This window comes from Tympanuchus pallidicinctus, unplaced genomic scaffold (genome assembly GCF_026119805.1).
Source record: "Tympanuchus pallidicinctus isolate F22 unplaced genomic scaffold, pur_lepc_1.0 scaffold12, whole genome shotgun sequence".
NCBI classification, from domain to species: domain Eukaryota; kingdom Metazoa; phylum Chordata; class Aves; order Galliformes; family Phasianidae; genus Tympanuchus; species Tympanuchus pallidicinctus.
In genome coordinates this window covers 17,411,199-17,428,143 of record NW_026294637.1, presented here as the reverse complement: position 1 = coordinate 17,428,143, position 16,945 = coordinate 17,411,199, and the positions used below count along the sequence as shown (strand labels likewise).

The following is a 16,945-nucleotide window of genomic DNA, read 5'->3' as shown; positions in this document are numbered from 1 at the left end:
AGTGGGAAAGTTCTTGTAGTTACCGAGAACCCTTTCACAATATAGTTTTGTGCCATGAGCACTTCATAAAACCAAGGATCAAGGAGGGGACCCAATCTTCTGCTCTTTCCCTACACCTCACACCTCAAGCTATAAGGCCTTATTTGAACAGTGATCTTAGAAGAATCCAAATGCAAATATCACTAAAACAGGAAGGCAAAGGCAGGCAAGACAAGAGAACCTCTGAAAGGGATCAGGCAGAACTTACAGTAGAGGAAAGGGCAATGCTGACAGGAGAGTAAACTGGAAGACAGGCAACAGGGGACTTATCAGATGCTGAGACCAACAAGGTTGGTGCAGCTGGGAACTGATGCTTCCCGCTGCTGGCTGGTATAAAGACATCTCCTTAGCTGAAAGGATAACTTGTCTCAAAAAACAAGCTGACCAAAAAACCCCACAAACCCAAGCCAAATACCCAAGATATAAAATACAGTTGGTGAGGCCTGGTAGATCAATTAGAGATTAGGGTACCTTCAGAACAGAGGGTGACTGTAGGGCAACTGCTCCCACTTTCCGGTGCTACGGGACCTGCTCTCACCCTACAGGCAGATGGAAGCTGACTGAGCTCTACAGAGGAAGGAAACAGAGCCCTGTGATAAGACGACAGCAGCAGCCAGGTGCTCTGTACCAGTAGCACCACCACAGCTTCCCTTCTGGGCACACTGAGTCATCTGCTCCTTTGCCATCGCAGCTTCTCAGCCCCATAGCAACATTAGGAAAAATAACTAACTGAAGCCTAGAGGGTGCCATAATGGGGTGTTGTATACCAGTAGAGGTGTAGTCTCTCCAGAGCAGAGATTGCAGCTTACTGAACATCTGTGCAATACCTAGCACAATGGAGCTTCAATTCTAATAGCAGCCTCTAAGTGTTACTGCACTACAATAGTAACAATGGGTGCTGATAACTCAGATAATTAAAATAATGTATGCATCAGGAATATCTGTAGCACAATTACACAGCTTATTAAATGACCTAATCAAATTGTTCAGCAATTTAACATCAACACAGACATAAGGACAGGTACTTCTAGACGACGGAGCAAATTATGATTAGCACAGGCATAATTGCTTTGAAAACTCCCCACATTTCAGTCAGGCTGAGGTAGTAACACGTTCAGGCACGCATAGTTTTCCTTATAAAAGATAAGCCCCTCACAGACTGAAAATGCAGGAATTGTGAGCACCGTCCTTTGATCCCAGGAGAAGCTGACCTCGGGCAGCTTGGTAAGACTCAGACTTCTTCTGAGACTACACTGTTAATTGTTTGAACAAACCTTACTATCTAATAAATCACTTAAAGAACTGAACTCATTTAAGCACTGACTACTTAAACTACCTGACAAACACTAATATCCACAATATCCTACTTCTCCAGGATTCTCAACACCTCCTTGTCCTGACCCCTCCAGCACTGCACAAGCCTGCTGCCATCCACATTCCAGCAGCAGCATCCTACTCAGGACAGGACGATCTCCTGTGCAGCACATCACTGAACACCCTCCAGTGCTGTCATGTGTGCCCATTTACATTCTTGCTACGTGTTTGTCTGATTCCATGCATCAGTTCAGACGCAGAACTGGAGGCCTGGGAAAGCACACCCACTCTTTCATGAATTAGCAGCACCAGCCAGAACTGGTGGGGTTAGGGGATGAGTAGAAAGTGCTGCAATCAGCTCTGTTCCTACAGTCCTGCTGGCATCCCTCCCTTTTGTTTCCTAGATCTTCTCTTCCTTCCCTAGGACCAAGCCAGGACACATGAACAAACACAGGCTTCCCTCTGATGTAGCAACTACCTTATAAATTATAAAGTAAATTAAAACTAATTTATCACAGTGATAACGCCATCATCTGCAGTGTTTACGGGTTAATAAATTGCATCCATGAATGAATGTGCTGACTCATTAGCCAAGCTACAAGTTAGAACTGTTCATCTCTTCTGCAATAGCCTGAACACCAGTGTTCCTCCTCTGCCAAAGAATTCATTTCCATTTCCCTGCTTCAGAGAGGGGAGCACGAGGGAGGGAGGGGAGGAGGGGGGAATTATTTCCTCTTGCTCGCTTCCTGCATTAGTGAAGCCCTGGAGGTTATTTAAATGGTAACTTCAAAGGAGGTGGTTTGATCACTCTGTTTACTGCTGTAGGAGTCTTATTTTACACTCAGATTTAAAAGCTCCTGTGACAGAGAGGCAAACAGCATCACTTACAGGTTTTGGAGCCTCACAGATAAAGCCAGCTTAGGTGCAAGGGGCTGAGAGGACAGGGAGAACAGGGAAAGCCTGGGTATTGGCTGTTTTTTTTTTAATCTGAACCAGGGAATGTCAGAAAGGAAGGATTTTCAGGGACATAACTTCTCATGCTATATAGGGAACAATAAAGAGTAATGCCCCATGAAGAGAACCCAAATGCTCCAAATGAGGAGTAACAGGCTGATTGATATTTAGGACATTAAGGGCAAGGAATTGTGGAGGACTGTTTTGGGGCAGTGATAGAGGGAAGAAAATCAGAGATTCTCAGGCACTGAACCCTGCTGGGTAAGTACCCATCGTATCTTTCCATCAAGTCTTGAGGCTAGTAGGTAATAACTGCAAATCATTCATTCCATCTCCCCCTCCTGCTGAGGATGGTTCAGGCAATGAGTTCGCTAGGTTAGCTTTTTAGGCAGATTCTCTCTAACACAGAAGAAAATATGTTAAGGAAATGCTCCTGACCTGGAACAGAGATGTGCGTTTGCAACAGCTCTTTGTTTTCCTAAGCATCGCCTTCTCAACCTGACATGATGACGCAGATTTGGATGGGAGGTGAGGTTTAGAGACAAGGTGATTCCCTCCCCACCACATTAGACTCCCAGTAAAACAAGCAGTCTATGTCACATCAGGGCAGTACAGCTCCTTGATTACCACCTAGCCCCCTTCCCATCATCTTCAAGGCTGCATCTGCCTTTGCTCATTGAAGAACTACCATATATGTAAGATTTTACTATTTAGTTTTAATAACAATTTTTATAGTGGATTTTTGTTTGTTTTGCCCTCCCCATCCCTGAAGCACAGCTGTACTAGGACAAGCTCCTCTCCTCCACCTCTGCTTAAGTAACGAAGCACATGGAAGACACAAGCAAGATCAAAGAAACATTCTCCCTAGAGAACCTGAGGGCAGGATTTGTAAATGCAAGTGCTTCTGTCATTGGGCATATGGACTTGCCCTGAAAACTTAAGCCAGTCAAAACCCAGAACCGTGAATTTTCAACTAAATCTATGCATTTTCCCATGGGCACGATGCAAATGGAATCTTCTGACAGGAAGCCATTTTGATAAATTTTCTGAAACATTCTCCCTAATAGTGCCTAGGGCAGGGAGCAGCAAGATTACACGGTAGAAATATCACCTTGCAGGAAAAATAAGCTCCAGGTAGTGCCAGTACACACGTATGGTTGAATATAACTGCTCCGAGCATATTTCAGCTTCTGTCTCCAACAAGCTGGCAAATTATTGCATATATAATCATCTGATACAAAGAAACCGGGCTCTTGGAAGGACTTTTTTTTTCCTCCTCTGGAAAAAAAAAAAAAAAAAAAGTTGCTTTAATTAGAATCTACTGGCTAAAAGCCTTTTTTGGAGCAATTGCATCAATCTGTACCACTGGCCATCTATATGAAACCATATTAGGAAATAACTTGATACATAACTGGAAAAGTAAATGAGAACAGAATAACACAACTCAACAAATCCTCTGTCTAGAAGCAGTCAAGCATTCCAGGGGTTTGGGGAAAGGGCGGTTGTAAAGAATGCAAACCCTTATTTATATCTTTCATTCTTTTGAAAATGAGTTCAGTGTAATACGAAAGCAGGGGACCAACTGCAATTGCTAACGCTCTCAACAAGATCATGAAGCATGACATCTGCAGTTGAAATGTCCACACAGAGAACGAGGTGCCCACATCAGCTCCAGTGATAACACTCCATTCTGAAGGATGATCCTCCCTGCAGTTCCAGACCATCCACTCCAGACACCTGACAAGCATACATTAAATGCATTTGCTCTCTCCCAGGTCTATCAAGAACTCACTGTATAGAGAACAGCTACTCAAATAACCTCAGGCTCCCAAGGTCAAGCTGCATTATCAGTTACACTTTCATCTCCATCACTGTAAACACGTTCAAGGATGAACAGAAGATCAGAATTCCACTCGAGTCCTAGATTATTAGAGCTTGCATGTGACAAAGGCTGGACCTGCAAAGTGTTCCAAAAGAAACCAACCAAAGACTATGGACACGCAAAACAACAAGGTACTGTTTTCACAAAATGCTTCCCATCCGAGTTTATTCAGACAGATGGGAAGGCTGTCCTCTGTGTAAGGATCTGTTCTAGAAGCTCAGAGATGAAAAACAAAATGTAAATTCAACAAGTGAATATTCATAAGATGAAAACTTCACAAGGCTGTTTTATATTTAGAAGCCTTTGCTTGAGAATATACCTCCCCAAACCAGACATTCAAACTAGTGAACCAACCAGACTGACACCAGCTCGGAACCTTCTCATCACAGGAGCTCAGCATACAACGTGTCCTGAGAGACCTGGAGCTGATGGGAATCTTTCCTTCCTAGGCAGCAGCTAAACCAACTCTGTGACTACCAGTGGCCCAAATCTCATCTGCTTTAGCCTGTTCTCTCCTCCCAGCTTCATACTGAGTTGAAACAAGCTTTCTTACCTGTGATTTCCCCCACGTACAGAAGTAAAAGATGGGAAAATGCCATCTTCATTGCCTCGGGTTTTTTTGTACACAGCTCCATCCTCCCCAGTGATGACCAGCTCCTAACTCTAACACAAGTTTCCTAGCTGTACCACTGCTTCCACAACTGAAACAGCACTGAGTAACCATGTCCCTTTCAGTAAATCTCCTTGAGAATGAATGAATGATGCTACATCTCCAAAAAAGCAGTGGAAATGCACTTAACGCTGACCCAAATAAGGAGCAGCAAGACTGAAATTCAGAAGAGACGACACAGTCCAATGAATAGAAGACATAGATTGTTGAAAATGGTGAATTTAAGAACCAGGTAAACAGTTTTTCCTGTACGGCATTTACTTATGGAGGCTCTGTAGACAGCAAACTAAGATAGGGCCCATTAGTATGCTAAAAATCATTTTTTAAACTGAAAAACTGCGTGCACACTGATACTTACAGTCTATGGTTTTTCATTAGTGCACCCACACAGAAATCAAGTGTTCTGGTATAAATACATATCCAGGCACACTACCTTTATGCTTCAAAATGATTAAAAACTACATTTTCATTGTATTGATAATTTCTGGGTAGGTGAAGAAGTCCAGTCACAAGGTTATTCCTGGCTCCTGCACTCAACTCACATCATTCATTTTTTATTTGCTTTATCTTCCTGATGTACTTTGACTGCTCTCCCATGCAAATAAAAAATGACTGTTTTCAGAAGACCTCACAAGACTTCTGCCACCTCCTTGCACGGGTGTCATTTCTGCTTACATTCTTAAAGGCCAGACCTTAAGAAAGAATAATGAAAATAAGATTCAATTGCAATATTTAACAATATTAGGTAGCACACTTCAAGCAGAAAAAAAAATACCACATATCTTAAACAAAATAATAAAAAGGCCAACAAGAAATGACTGCTGCCAATGCCTAACCCTCTAAAACACATGCAAGACTCTCATTGGAGGCAGGTGATTGAACAGAGTAATGCTTACAGATCCTCACCTGGTTTACCTGGTGATACTTCCTAGATGCTGCTGCCACTGGGGCTAAGACTGTCTGTTTTTCAGACAGCTCCCAGTCTAAATGTATGGTGTTAACTCTCTTCATTTGCATGATGAAGAACCAAAGAAGAAAAAAGCAAGTGCCTTGATCAAGTAAGAACTCTCGTCTGCTCTGCATCACTCTGTATCATCCTCATCACTGAAATATGAGTACCTCCCACAAATACACTGACCAGGCCAGGTGACAGCATTAGTATCCGTCACATACAGAAAGTCTCAGAGCTTGGCAACTGCACCTTCGTTACCTAGATCCAGGCTCAGTCCTCCCACCTCACCTGAGGATGGTTCCTTCCTCCCAGCAGACTTCCTGCAATGAGTTCAGGGAATTCACTACTAGAGAACTTCAGAGTTGAACTGAAATTCTTCCATTAAAAAAAAAAGTAGCAGCAGTGAATGACAATAACAAGAAAGGTTTTGTTTAAGTGATAGGACGGACTTTTCTGTGATTTGAAGCTCCCTCAGGATTGTAAAGAGACAATGCTCATAGTTTATCATCAAATTGAAACCCAGCTAGTAAGTATCAGCGATATGAAAAACCTCAGATACTGTGATTCCATTAAATGGGAATGAGCACTGCTGTTTTAGCTGAACAAATGTATGATTTTTCAATCTTGTATTGCATTGCAGAAATTGGTCTTATGTTTTTCATAGCAGAAATTCCTCTGTGAAGCTATATTACAGGACTGGGAATGCTGGAAGAATCTAGAAAGAGCTGCAGTGCCAACTGCAACTTTCCTACAGGCTGATAATCAACAACCATGCACAAAGGTCGAAGACTCCAAATGAAATCCCAGCTCCCACACATTCATAGTCTAAATTATCATTAATTTCAAGAGAGCCAGAACTTTTTTGGATCTACAAAACAGTCAATCTGGTTATGAAGTGTCTACTAGTGGATCAAGAATGGCAAAACTACATGACAGCATAAACAAATAGATCTCACACTTCATATTAGTTCAGGACATAAGTACATCCCAGAAGAGCTCTTGGTGAAGTCAGTACTGTGTGTATTCTATAATCAGAATTAAAAATAATAATAATAATAATAATTTGGGCAAGTTCAGCACAAATGATGCTGCGCACCAAATCCGCATTAAACACACACTGGCTGGTAAGCTTACTTGCTATGAAACTACTGTCTGAGTTTTTAACCACAAGGAAGTTGTAAGACCACCTGTGCAAGAAGACAAAACACACTCTTTTGATGCTGACCTATACCTTTTTCCCCTCATAGAGTACCTCCACCTAAGCACAGTGTGTCACACTGCACACATGGTCAGTTATAAGTTAAATTTTGTTCTTTGTCTTGTCTTTCCCCCCCATTCCACTGTTGTTTTAGCACTTCTTTAATGCTGTCATTGTCCAGAGCTGTGATTCACGTTTTCATAACATTATTAGAGCTCAGTTCTGCTACAACTCTGTTGAACTCAGCTACCAAAGAGACTTACTAGTAAAACACGTTTCCAAAACCCCTTTGTTCTTATTGTTGTTTCTACAGCCAGAAGCATTTAACACTTCTTTTTTTGCATAGGACTGAATTTTTACCCACAGGAACATCATGACCCTTGTTTGAACATGAGCTAACTGAATATGGTGAGGCACGGCTGATGGGACAAACCAGGAACTGTCAGTGGTAAACTGGTGAACCATAGTCCACAGCTTAACTGATAACCAAACGCACGGGTATCAATTGTTGAAGAACTGCAGTGTGATACTTCCAGTTAGTACTGCTGGTGTGTACTGAACCAAAGCTGCCTATGTAACAGTTACTTCCTAAGAAGGACCTCAGAATTTCTTCTGCAGTCATTTCTGAGTTGTATGAGAAGTTTACACAATGTCAAAGTGATTCAGAGAGACAAAGAAAGCACCAAATTAATGACGTCATGTGCATAAAAGAGCAAATTCCAGCAGCAAAGAGTCACAGGGAGTGCAGGACAGAGGGCTGAGAATGGACAGAGATTAAATCAGACTTGGAAAGTGCAGAGACCAAATCCTGCCTGCAACACCTGCAGACATGAAAGGGTTGTAGTCCAAGATGGGATACTGGACTGGAAACAGGCCAGACCAAATAGACACAGATCTGCTTCCTGAAAAAGATTTCTTCAAACCCAATTAAGACTACCTGAAAACAAGATGGAAGAGCTGTGATGAGAATATAAGAACACCAGAAGGAGGCAAGTATGGCCAGGCATCATTGCAAAACTCAGCAAGTATGTTACAGAGTACACATACACTTCACCCAGCTGCAGACTGCTCCTTTTGCAGCAACAGAATTACTGCACCAATCTCGAAGAATAAATTGAGTTAACACATGATTAAATACAACAGACTTCCAGTTCAGGATAGGGATGTACCCACATTAAGCTACCCCTATACAAACTAGCCAATGAATAATATATACCAGTTCTACTGAGGCAAGGGAACAGGCAAAAACTGACTTGCATGGGACTGAATTCCATTAAGAAAAATTTCTACAAGGTAAGAAAGTTCACATTCTTTGAATTATGCTTAATCAGAACAACATTCTGCTATAAACATTCTTCCTACATTTGAACACACAGGCAGAACCCCAATGGAGAAAGCCAGGAATCTGTTATTTCCTCTTATCAGTAACATGATCTTGCTTCCAAACCCACCCACCCATGCCCCAAAGCAATTTTGATTTCATACCTTCTGTTGATTTTGTCAGTATCTCAGCTCAGCTTCAGAACTGGCACCAGAGAGTACAGCACTGTCGTTGGGTTGGTTGCTTCATTTCACAGAAAACAAGATAACTTAAAATGTTTATTTCCATAGTCTTGCCTTTTCTAAATGTTTTCTTGACTACAGTAGTTGTGGGTCCCTTCCAAATTCAGTAGTTCTCTAGAGATGTTCATGGAAAAAGCTGAATCAGTTTTAACTTGTTCTAAGTGGGAACAGTTCAACACAAAGAAAGGAGAAGAAAACACAGATAAGAGCACCAGCACAGAAATCAGGAGTTGGATTGACTTATGTAGTCATACACTTAATGACAACTTGGGATTTTAAAAAGGAGATGGTTCTCTACAGTTGGTGCTCCTGCATTATTTCAGTGTACAGTTTGATGAAACTGTACAGAGTGAAAGCAAGGTACTGCCCTGGAGTTCCTGAATCCTTCTTCCTTCTCTGATCTTGCATGAACTCCAGTGCTTGTCAGACCTCTAAATGAGCTCATCTAATTCATGAAAGACCAGAAAACATTCAGCAAGAAAAAGTTTGGGTAGTTTTCTACTACTTTGATGAGCCAGTGAAGCTCACAAGTGCACAGGTGTTCTCAGCTGCAGTCAGATCTTCATGAAGCAGCTATCACCATGTTGTATATGCTCTAGCTCCTGAGTTCTGGCAGTGCTCTTCAAGCATGAGGCTACTGCAGGCTCCCCCACCAAAAGCCAGCTCTGCAGAGACAAAACTATGTAAATATCAGCAGTTGCAAAGCTTCCAGTACATGGATTTATGTATTCACAGCTCCTGCTGGTTAGGGAGCAGGAGGACTCAAGTGTGCATATTTAACATATCAGCCAACACACAGCATCAGCTTTAGCCAACTGAAACCTTTATCACAATCCTTCCTTGCTGTAAGAACGACAATTTCAAAGACCTGTAATGCTTCATTTGCCATTCCAGAATTTCCTTGTCACACGTGAATGCTCTGTCCTGCTACCCTGACCAGCCCTTAAAGCATAGCAGGAAAAGGACTATGTAACCCCATACAACAAACAATAAAGAAACTACCGTTCATCAGAACAAAAGCAGGGAATTGCCACACAGAAGCTCTCTGGCTTTGGATTCTGTAAGCCGTTTTCTTCACTCATTTTAAGATACCGAGAATTATCATTAGAGGGCACTGCTTCCCCCGGTAGAAAATGGGTTCTTTTCCTTACGAGGATGGCTCTTTCAGACATGTGGTAAATGTGCATTTCCAGATAACTGAAATTCTGAAACGAGGCTGCAGCTAGAATTCTGTTTTCACATTTCCTACTTTTTTCTTTCAAAACCACTTCAAGAATGCGTGGAATCTGCATGTCCAAATCCAACTTACCAAGGCTAAAGGCTGAACCTCTTCTGCACTGCAGTAAGTAAACAACCACAAGAATGAACACAAATTATATTATTTTATCCTCTTATGCCCACTTATCCTACAAAGACCCCTTTAACAGCAACAGACTGTTGAGGGGGTGAGGGGGAAGAGAATTCCTACTCACTCTTTGTGAAGACACATGATACCCCTTCCTTCTGTTGTTAAGCTCAAACCCACATGCATGCATACAGCTACATTTCATCCACGTGAACAGATGCTCTTCAGTAGAACGTTTCCATAGAAGAGTTGTAAAATAACTAAAACCTTTTGACATTCTAACACTTCCCATTATTGATACTTAGAGACAAGGAAATCAGCAGATGTACTGCTGTTTGAGAGCACGTGCAGATTTGAGAGCACGTGCAGCACTGATGATAAAAAAAAGCCCAGTTCTTTCTGGGAAAGACATTAGATGAATTTTCTGGAGGTTTTCACTTCCCAGGACTCAGCCATCCTGCTGGGCTTGCACTTTCTGATACACTTCCTGCCTCTCTTGCCCCAATCCAAACGTTGTTTACCTCTCATTCTCTAGCACTGAAGAAACAGAAACAAGCGAGGTAGGAATTTGAAGCGCCATGCAGGAAAAAAAGAAACTTCCTCTGAGAAGCCTTACAACACTAATACAGTTGTTAACATTTGTTTTGAAAGGTGAGGGGTTGAAACGGTGTGTTTATAGGCCTAGAATTTCAGCTTGGGATTTCTCTGCAAGCGTCCTGGGCTCGAGCAATATTATTTCAAGTAAATTAGATGAGGGAATTCTTTCTAGTGACTAACACTAGAGCAGATTTAATAAAGCTAAAACTGCCCATGTGAGATAGAGGAATCCCATGGTACTATTACTCCAGACCGAAAACTATACCTCTTACCAATTCCCAGACAGCCAGCTATTCAGCTTACGCATGTATAATTCTTCTACTCAGCTCAAGGAAGTCAAACCAATATGTAGTAAACAGGAATTCTGGCAGGCAGAACTCCTTGTATGCAAGTATTTAAAAGAAATTAAAAAATCAGAAACAATTCTTTTACCAGACCTAACCCAACATGCACACTGGGAAGGAATTCTAACAAACCGTTACAATATTTGCTCGTATGACATTCAAATTAAACATATGCATGTTAGTAAGCCTGGAAGAGCACCACGCTTATGTCTTTTATGACTGCTTTTACTTCCTTTTCCAACAGCTTATATTGTAGTGCTTGTGATCAGCTGGAATCTTTTCCACGTATCAGCAGGAGAATCGAGGTTTCCTGTTTATTATAATCACAGAGCTTCTCAACTCTTTAATAGAAGCTTTCTACATGGGTTAAGAAAATCCAGTGGCAGATTCTTTCGTTGGGCAGCAACCTGCCATGCAAACTGGAGAACACATACAGCCAGCCACACTTCTCACAGAACCTTGTTTCTTCATTATCTCTAAAACAACTCTGTTGCAAGATTAACTTGTCCCACGTCACCACTGGAATGGCTGTCACCTCCAGCAGGCCTAGTCATAAACCTCTGTGCTATTCATCTTCTGTCCCCCAAGAATACACAAGCTAGGGCAGAAGTTTTGCTATGTGGAACAGTTTCTGATAGCAGTGAATACAAACATTTGTGTGTCTGATGACAAACCAGGATATAAAGACACAGCATGAAGGAGATGAAGGTGCCCCATCCCTGCAGGCATTCAAGGCCAGGCTGGATGTGGCTCTGGGCAGCCTGGTCTGATGGTTGGCAACCCTGCATATAGCAGGGGGTTGGAACCAGGTAAGCATTGTGCTCCTTTGCAACCCAGGCCACTCTAGGATTCTATGATTCTACGAAGGAGGACTCTAAATACAACAACATACCTGGTCAGCAATGTACAACAACTTCAAATTAACACTATTTTCAGTATTTTTTTAGACTTTTTCTCATTGAATAAGTTTTTACAGAAATTTTGAGAGGCTTTCAATTTTCTTTCTGTTCCAGCCTATAACTTTGACATACCAAGCAATTTGGAAACATATGAGAACATCTCATTGTTTTCAGGAGGGTAAGCCCAGTCAACTCAGTGGAACCAGGCACAAGCAGAAAGTTGACCTCATGCCTAAGCACTTCAGGATCAGGACCTAAAACCCTACTCAAATAGAAAAAACAGTCCTTTCTACAGTGTTCCTCTACTACTCTATGATTATTACTTCAAATATTTTCAGATATTGCTTCACCACTTCATTAAGTAATTAACAGAAATTACTACAATTCAGCATTAAGTTTAACTTTGTATGATACACATGCAAATGAAGTTTACACAGCCTAAACTGAATGCTGATTTTTATAGCTAGAGTTGCCTGATGCTGTCCTGTAGCTACAAATAGGCTCAAACATGATAAACCCGTGCTGCATTTGTCTTTATACCACAGCAAAACATAAGTCAAGCTGAAAAATGACAGAATAGCCTATTCAGCCCATACCCCTGCCAGCACAGCTTTGAAACAAAGACTGCAAACTAGACATAGTTCAGTGACAGAAGCCATCAGAATCACACTTTTTTTCCACTCAGTTGCAGGTTAGAGTTTGAAGCTATGGGGTTTTATATATCTAGTCTGATTTGTACAGTCACCTTTCTTTCCTGCTGCCATCCAAAAATGTGTTTAAAAACATACTAGCTGCATCAGCTTGTCATTACTTTGGTGCAGTTATCCAAAAACCTGGCATCCATTCAAAAACTTGCGCTGTGCTGGTCTCCATCTATCAGTTCACAGCAGTAGGAGGCCAGCTACTCAGCTAGCCATAAGCTTCAAGCCTTCACTTGCCTCAATCTCCCAAACGCCAGTTTCTTATCTTCAGACACACGAACCATCAGCACCTACCCATCAAATGATAAAAATCAAAAACCCACAGCATAAGAATGGTAGGTTTATTGCCACAACCCAAACGTCGGATTTAGAAACACTGGTCCTTGCATTGCACAATGGATGTGGGCAGATTCTCACACACCAAAATGGTACAATAGAGTCCGCTGATATTGCAATTAGGATGACAGATCTTGCATATAACCAAGGCTTTCTAAACACTAGAAAAATGTCCATCATAGAAGCAATGAGGAAGAACAAGCAAAAACAATTTCTTGTTAATGAGCAGAATTCCCAATGGGAGAAGTGAAGGATGGGTCTGAAGGATGCAGCTGAATTGGAGCAACTGAAAAACACACACAAAAAACCCACCCCAAAACACCCAACCAACCAAAACAAGCAACCAACTCATTTCAACCTCAAAATCCATCATTAGCAGGAATATGCCTGAGGAGAGGGGAGTTATTTTTTCCTCTTGAAAGAACTCAAAACTCTCAAATCCACATCACTTCCCTTACATGAGTATTAACTACAAGTCACTCGAAAGATAGCAGAGTAAAGAGGAATTACAAACAGAAGATAAACAGTAGGAATGTTGTCTTGTCTTAAATTAAGACTATATGAGGACCATTTTGTCATAAATTGAACATGGTTGGCTACCATCTGCTCCCAGTGCCACATACAGCAGCAAAGCTTAGAAAGGAACTGGATCTTTTTTCAATTGTTGCTGTGTTTATAATCTCAGAATTTGTGTTTTACAACGTCTCCAAAAAAGTAAACCTAAATATGCTGTTTGTCAGTTCTAACAAAGCAGAAGTTTCACTCAAATCAAGCACGCTGGCATGCAGACATCCCAGGCATCCATTGGTCAGTAGAAATAACACGATGTGACCACAGAAGCAGCACAAAGACGTGGTTGCTTACACTACTGCAACCTCAGAAGGTGCAGCAGTGCAGGCAGAAATCATCTGAACTCCTCCCACGAGGATGTGCACTCAGGGCTGTTCTCACAGTTGCTTGCACAAGGCTACAGTTTGGCTCTGTGACAGAATCTACCAGGGGAAAAGAAAATCAACTGGGAGGCGACGTGTATGATGCAGAAGGTTCTTAAAGGTAGAGAAAACAAATCCAGTGGTGAAAAATTAGGGAGATGGAAGGAGGAAGTCAAAAAAAAGGATGACAGTCGATAAGCTGCTCAAGTTGGGGGCCAAAGCTGACAGGAAGCACCCTGCTGTTTATTGGCACACAATCACCAAAGTTCCCATCACTGCAAACAACCAGCTCCTTTCCTTGTTTCAGAGGGGGATACATTTGGGAAGAAAAGAGAGAAGGAACATCTCTATCATTACTTCCTCCCAAAGATTAACACAGAGCCAACAGTTTCTCACACACAAAAAAGCAATCCTAATATTCTTTCACAGAAAAGCATTTAAAATTGAATCAGAATGGATTTTAATGAGGCAAGTGTCAAACAAGCACATCAACTTCTTAAAAACAACAGGACTCCAAAAATTTAATTACAAAAGCGTTTTACAGAAAAAATTGGCATCTCAACAATTCCAAACACATTAATCCAAGTAATTGAATTCTGTTTTCACATATTTCTCTTAACATTTCTTCAAGTGATGAAAACATTTTATCCTGCTCCTGTCCTTGACACCAACACTTTCATTTGTTTCCACATCAGCAAACACTGAAAAATGTAAACTGAAGTGACACTCAGAAACACTGGAAAGACAAAATCCATTTTTATAGGGTTGATCGGGGTCAGTAAGATGCCTCTTAATGAGACAAAACATTAATTGGTGTATCAGTGGTAAGCAAGAAATTACTTTTTCCACAGATGGGTTTAACACTGCCCCTTCTTCCTCGTGGGAAAATCAAAAGGTTTGTCAACCTCCAGTAAAAAATCTAATCTTCCATTTTCCATCCTGGAATGCTTACATGCTACTCAACAGAATGATGTATTCGCAGTATGCCACAAGCTGATGGTTGCTCTGAACTCATGTAAGCAGGGCAGCCTGCAGCCACCCGTACCTTATTTATGGGATGTGATGTCATAGGCTGGAAGCGCATCCTTCTGTCACCCTACAGAATAATCTCTGGAATCTTGATGGGATATAGCAGGCCAGATGCCACAGACAGCTTTAGAATTTCATGAATCAACTTTTTGCTATGCGGTCCACTTTGGCCACAATTAAATCCAAGCAGAACATCACTAATGCTACAAATCCAGACATGCACAGGAGAGGAAGGTATGAGTGTCTTCTGAAGACATCAATCCATAGGATTTCTTCCCCATACATTTGTCATAGAGTCCACTAAAAATTTCATGTCAACATCAGTTGGTCTCATCCACATTACAGAAAATAACGGAGGTCAATTCAGCAAATCAAGGTTCTTTTTTATGCAGTCTTGATAGTGAGCTTGAAGACAAGAGAAAGGAGTTTCCTCCGTAAAGGAAGACTTGAATATACACAAAAATCCTTGCTGCTTGGCTACAGCAGGAAGTCCATGAGAAAGCAGAGACCTGACATACAAGATGATGACCTGGAGATGGCTTCAGGCAAGCATGAAGTCTGTGTACGTTGTGTGGGAAAAAAAGAAACTGCTGTTTAATCTGGAAATACTTGCCTTATACATACATGAAAGCAATCCCAACTGCAATGCACTCAAGTAACAAAAGCAACCTCTAATTCATAACACAGAAAACCCGAAAGATTTCTGAAGGAGGAGCAAGATTGTCACGTGGAAAAAGCACGTTTCCATCATTACCATTAAGCTCACAGACGTCCAACAGGTGCTCAACCACAGCCAGAATTCAAAATATGACAGGAATCAAAGGACAGCAAACGATTTGCAGACAGTGCAGACAGTAGGCGCCATCTTGGACAAGAGGTGCAGCCGTAGCTCAGAAAAATCGGTCTCTAGTGTGCCAAGTTCTACCTTATGCAAATAAAAGGTCGTTTAGGTCACGCAGGAACATAATATTCTGAATGATATGGGCTTCACAGACTGTACTTTACCTGGACAAAAGTCAAAGAGCACTTATGTGCCGCAACGTAGAATACCATGGGCTGCTACGTGGGCCCAGCTGCCAGTAACCTTCTCTGCCATAATAATTCATGCAAAAATACATGTGCTGCTTCCAGGCACACTGCTTTCCAGCACCAATTTCAAAAGGGTAGAAGAAAACAGAATTCCCTGCCCATTTATCTCTATATAGAACACTACTCTCACTGTGAGATCATTCTCTTCGAAAGTAAGCAGACAACTAAATTAGAGCCAGCAACGCATCAGAGGAAAGGCAAACTGTGTTCTGTGGCAGCCTAAAATGGAGATTTCTATTTTCCCAGCCAATTGTGAAAAGCTAGTATTTCACTCTTTACCTTGACTATCTCAGATCTATGTTGCAGTAAAACATTCCTCCCAAATGTTTTCGAGAGATTACAGCAGGGCTGCACAGAAGGGCAGGTTGCTGTGTGCAAGGCAGGTGCTGTAGGAAAAGGAAGAAGTCCCTCTCCTGGTAGAATCAAGTCACAAAATACCAATTGCAGCCAGTCTCAAGCAAACTCATACTGTTGAAGTTGCAGGCTAACACAGAAAACAGAGCTCTGCTGAAGATTAGCTTATGTAAACATGACAGGCAGGGGAGGACAAGACAGTGCACCAAGGAAGACTGCCCACTGTAGCGAAGAACACAAGCACTGCTATCCAGTATGAAAGGATCAGATAAAAAGGTGAAAAGAAAACTAAAATGGAGGAAGGTAATTTCACAAGATAAACATGAAAACAAACTGAAAGACACTAGAAGACATAAGCAGTATAACACAAGTTGTTACTACAACACGCAAGCTGACTTCATTTCACAGAGGTTTCATCTCCATAGTCAGCAAGTCCACAGAACATATGCACCCTCACATCTAGCAGAATTAATACAAAACTGAAGATTGCACAGAAGTTGCATGCATTTAAGGGTTTACATAGAGGACAGTTCCAAAATGTTTAGTGGGTGATATCCGTGGCTTCTTAAGACCTTTTAATGCATCTGTTTGTCCCACTGACAAACCACAAAGGCAGGGACCAGGACAAACCTGCAGTTCTGCCTCCCACCCCTAGTCTCTCCCTCATGGCTTCATATTCCACACTGGCCAAAGAAGTTTTGTCAAGTATCCCCGGATCACGAGACCTGCAGATGGAACACAAAAATA

General features: G+C 41.7%; 1 protein-coding gene across 7 annotated transcripts in view; it reads right to left on the bottom strand.

Moving 5' to 3' along the window:
* Positions 1 to 14,162: 14,162 nt before the first annotated feature.
* Positions 14,163 to 16,945, bottom strand: part of HMG20A (high mobility group 20A) — a 37,751-nt gene continuing 34,968 nt past the window's right edge. For 5 of the 7 annotated variants that reach the window (XM_052672532.1, XM_052672533.1, XM_052672534.1 and 2 more), the window contains one exon: positions 14,163 to 16,923. Coding sequence is in view for 1 of the 7 variants with exons in the window: in XM_052672537.1 (XP_052528497.1) it covers positions 15,297 to 15,313 (17 nt within the window). In the remaining 6 variants the exon portion in view is untranslated. The remainder of the gene's footprint in view (positions 16,924 to 16,945) is intronic. The other 2 variants (XR_008203919.1, XM_052672537.1) reach the window with 2 other exon arrangements.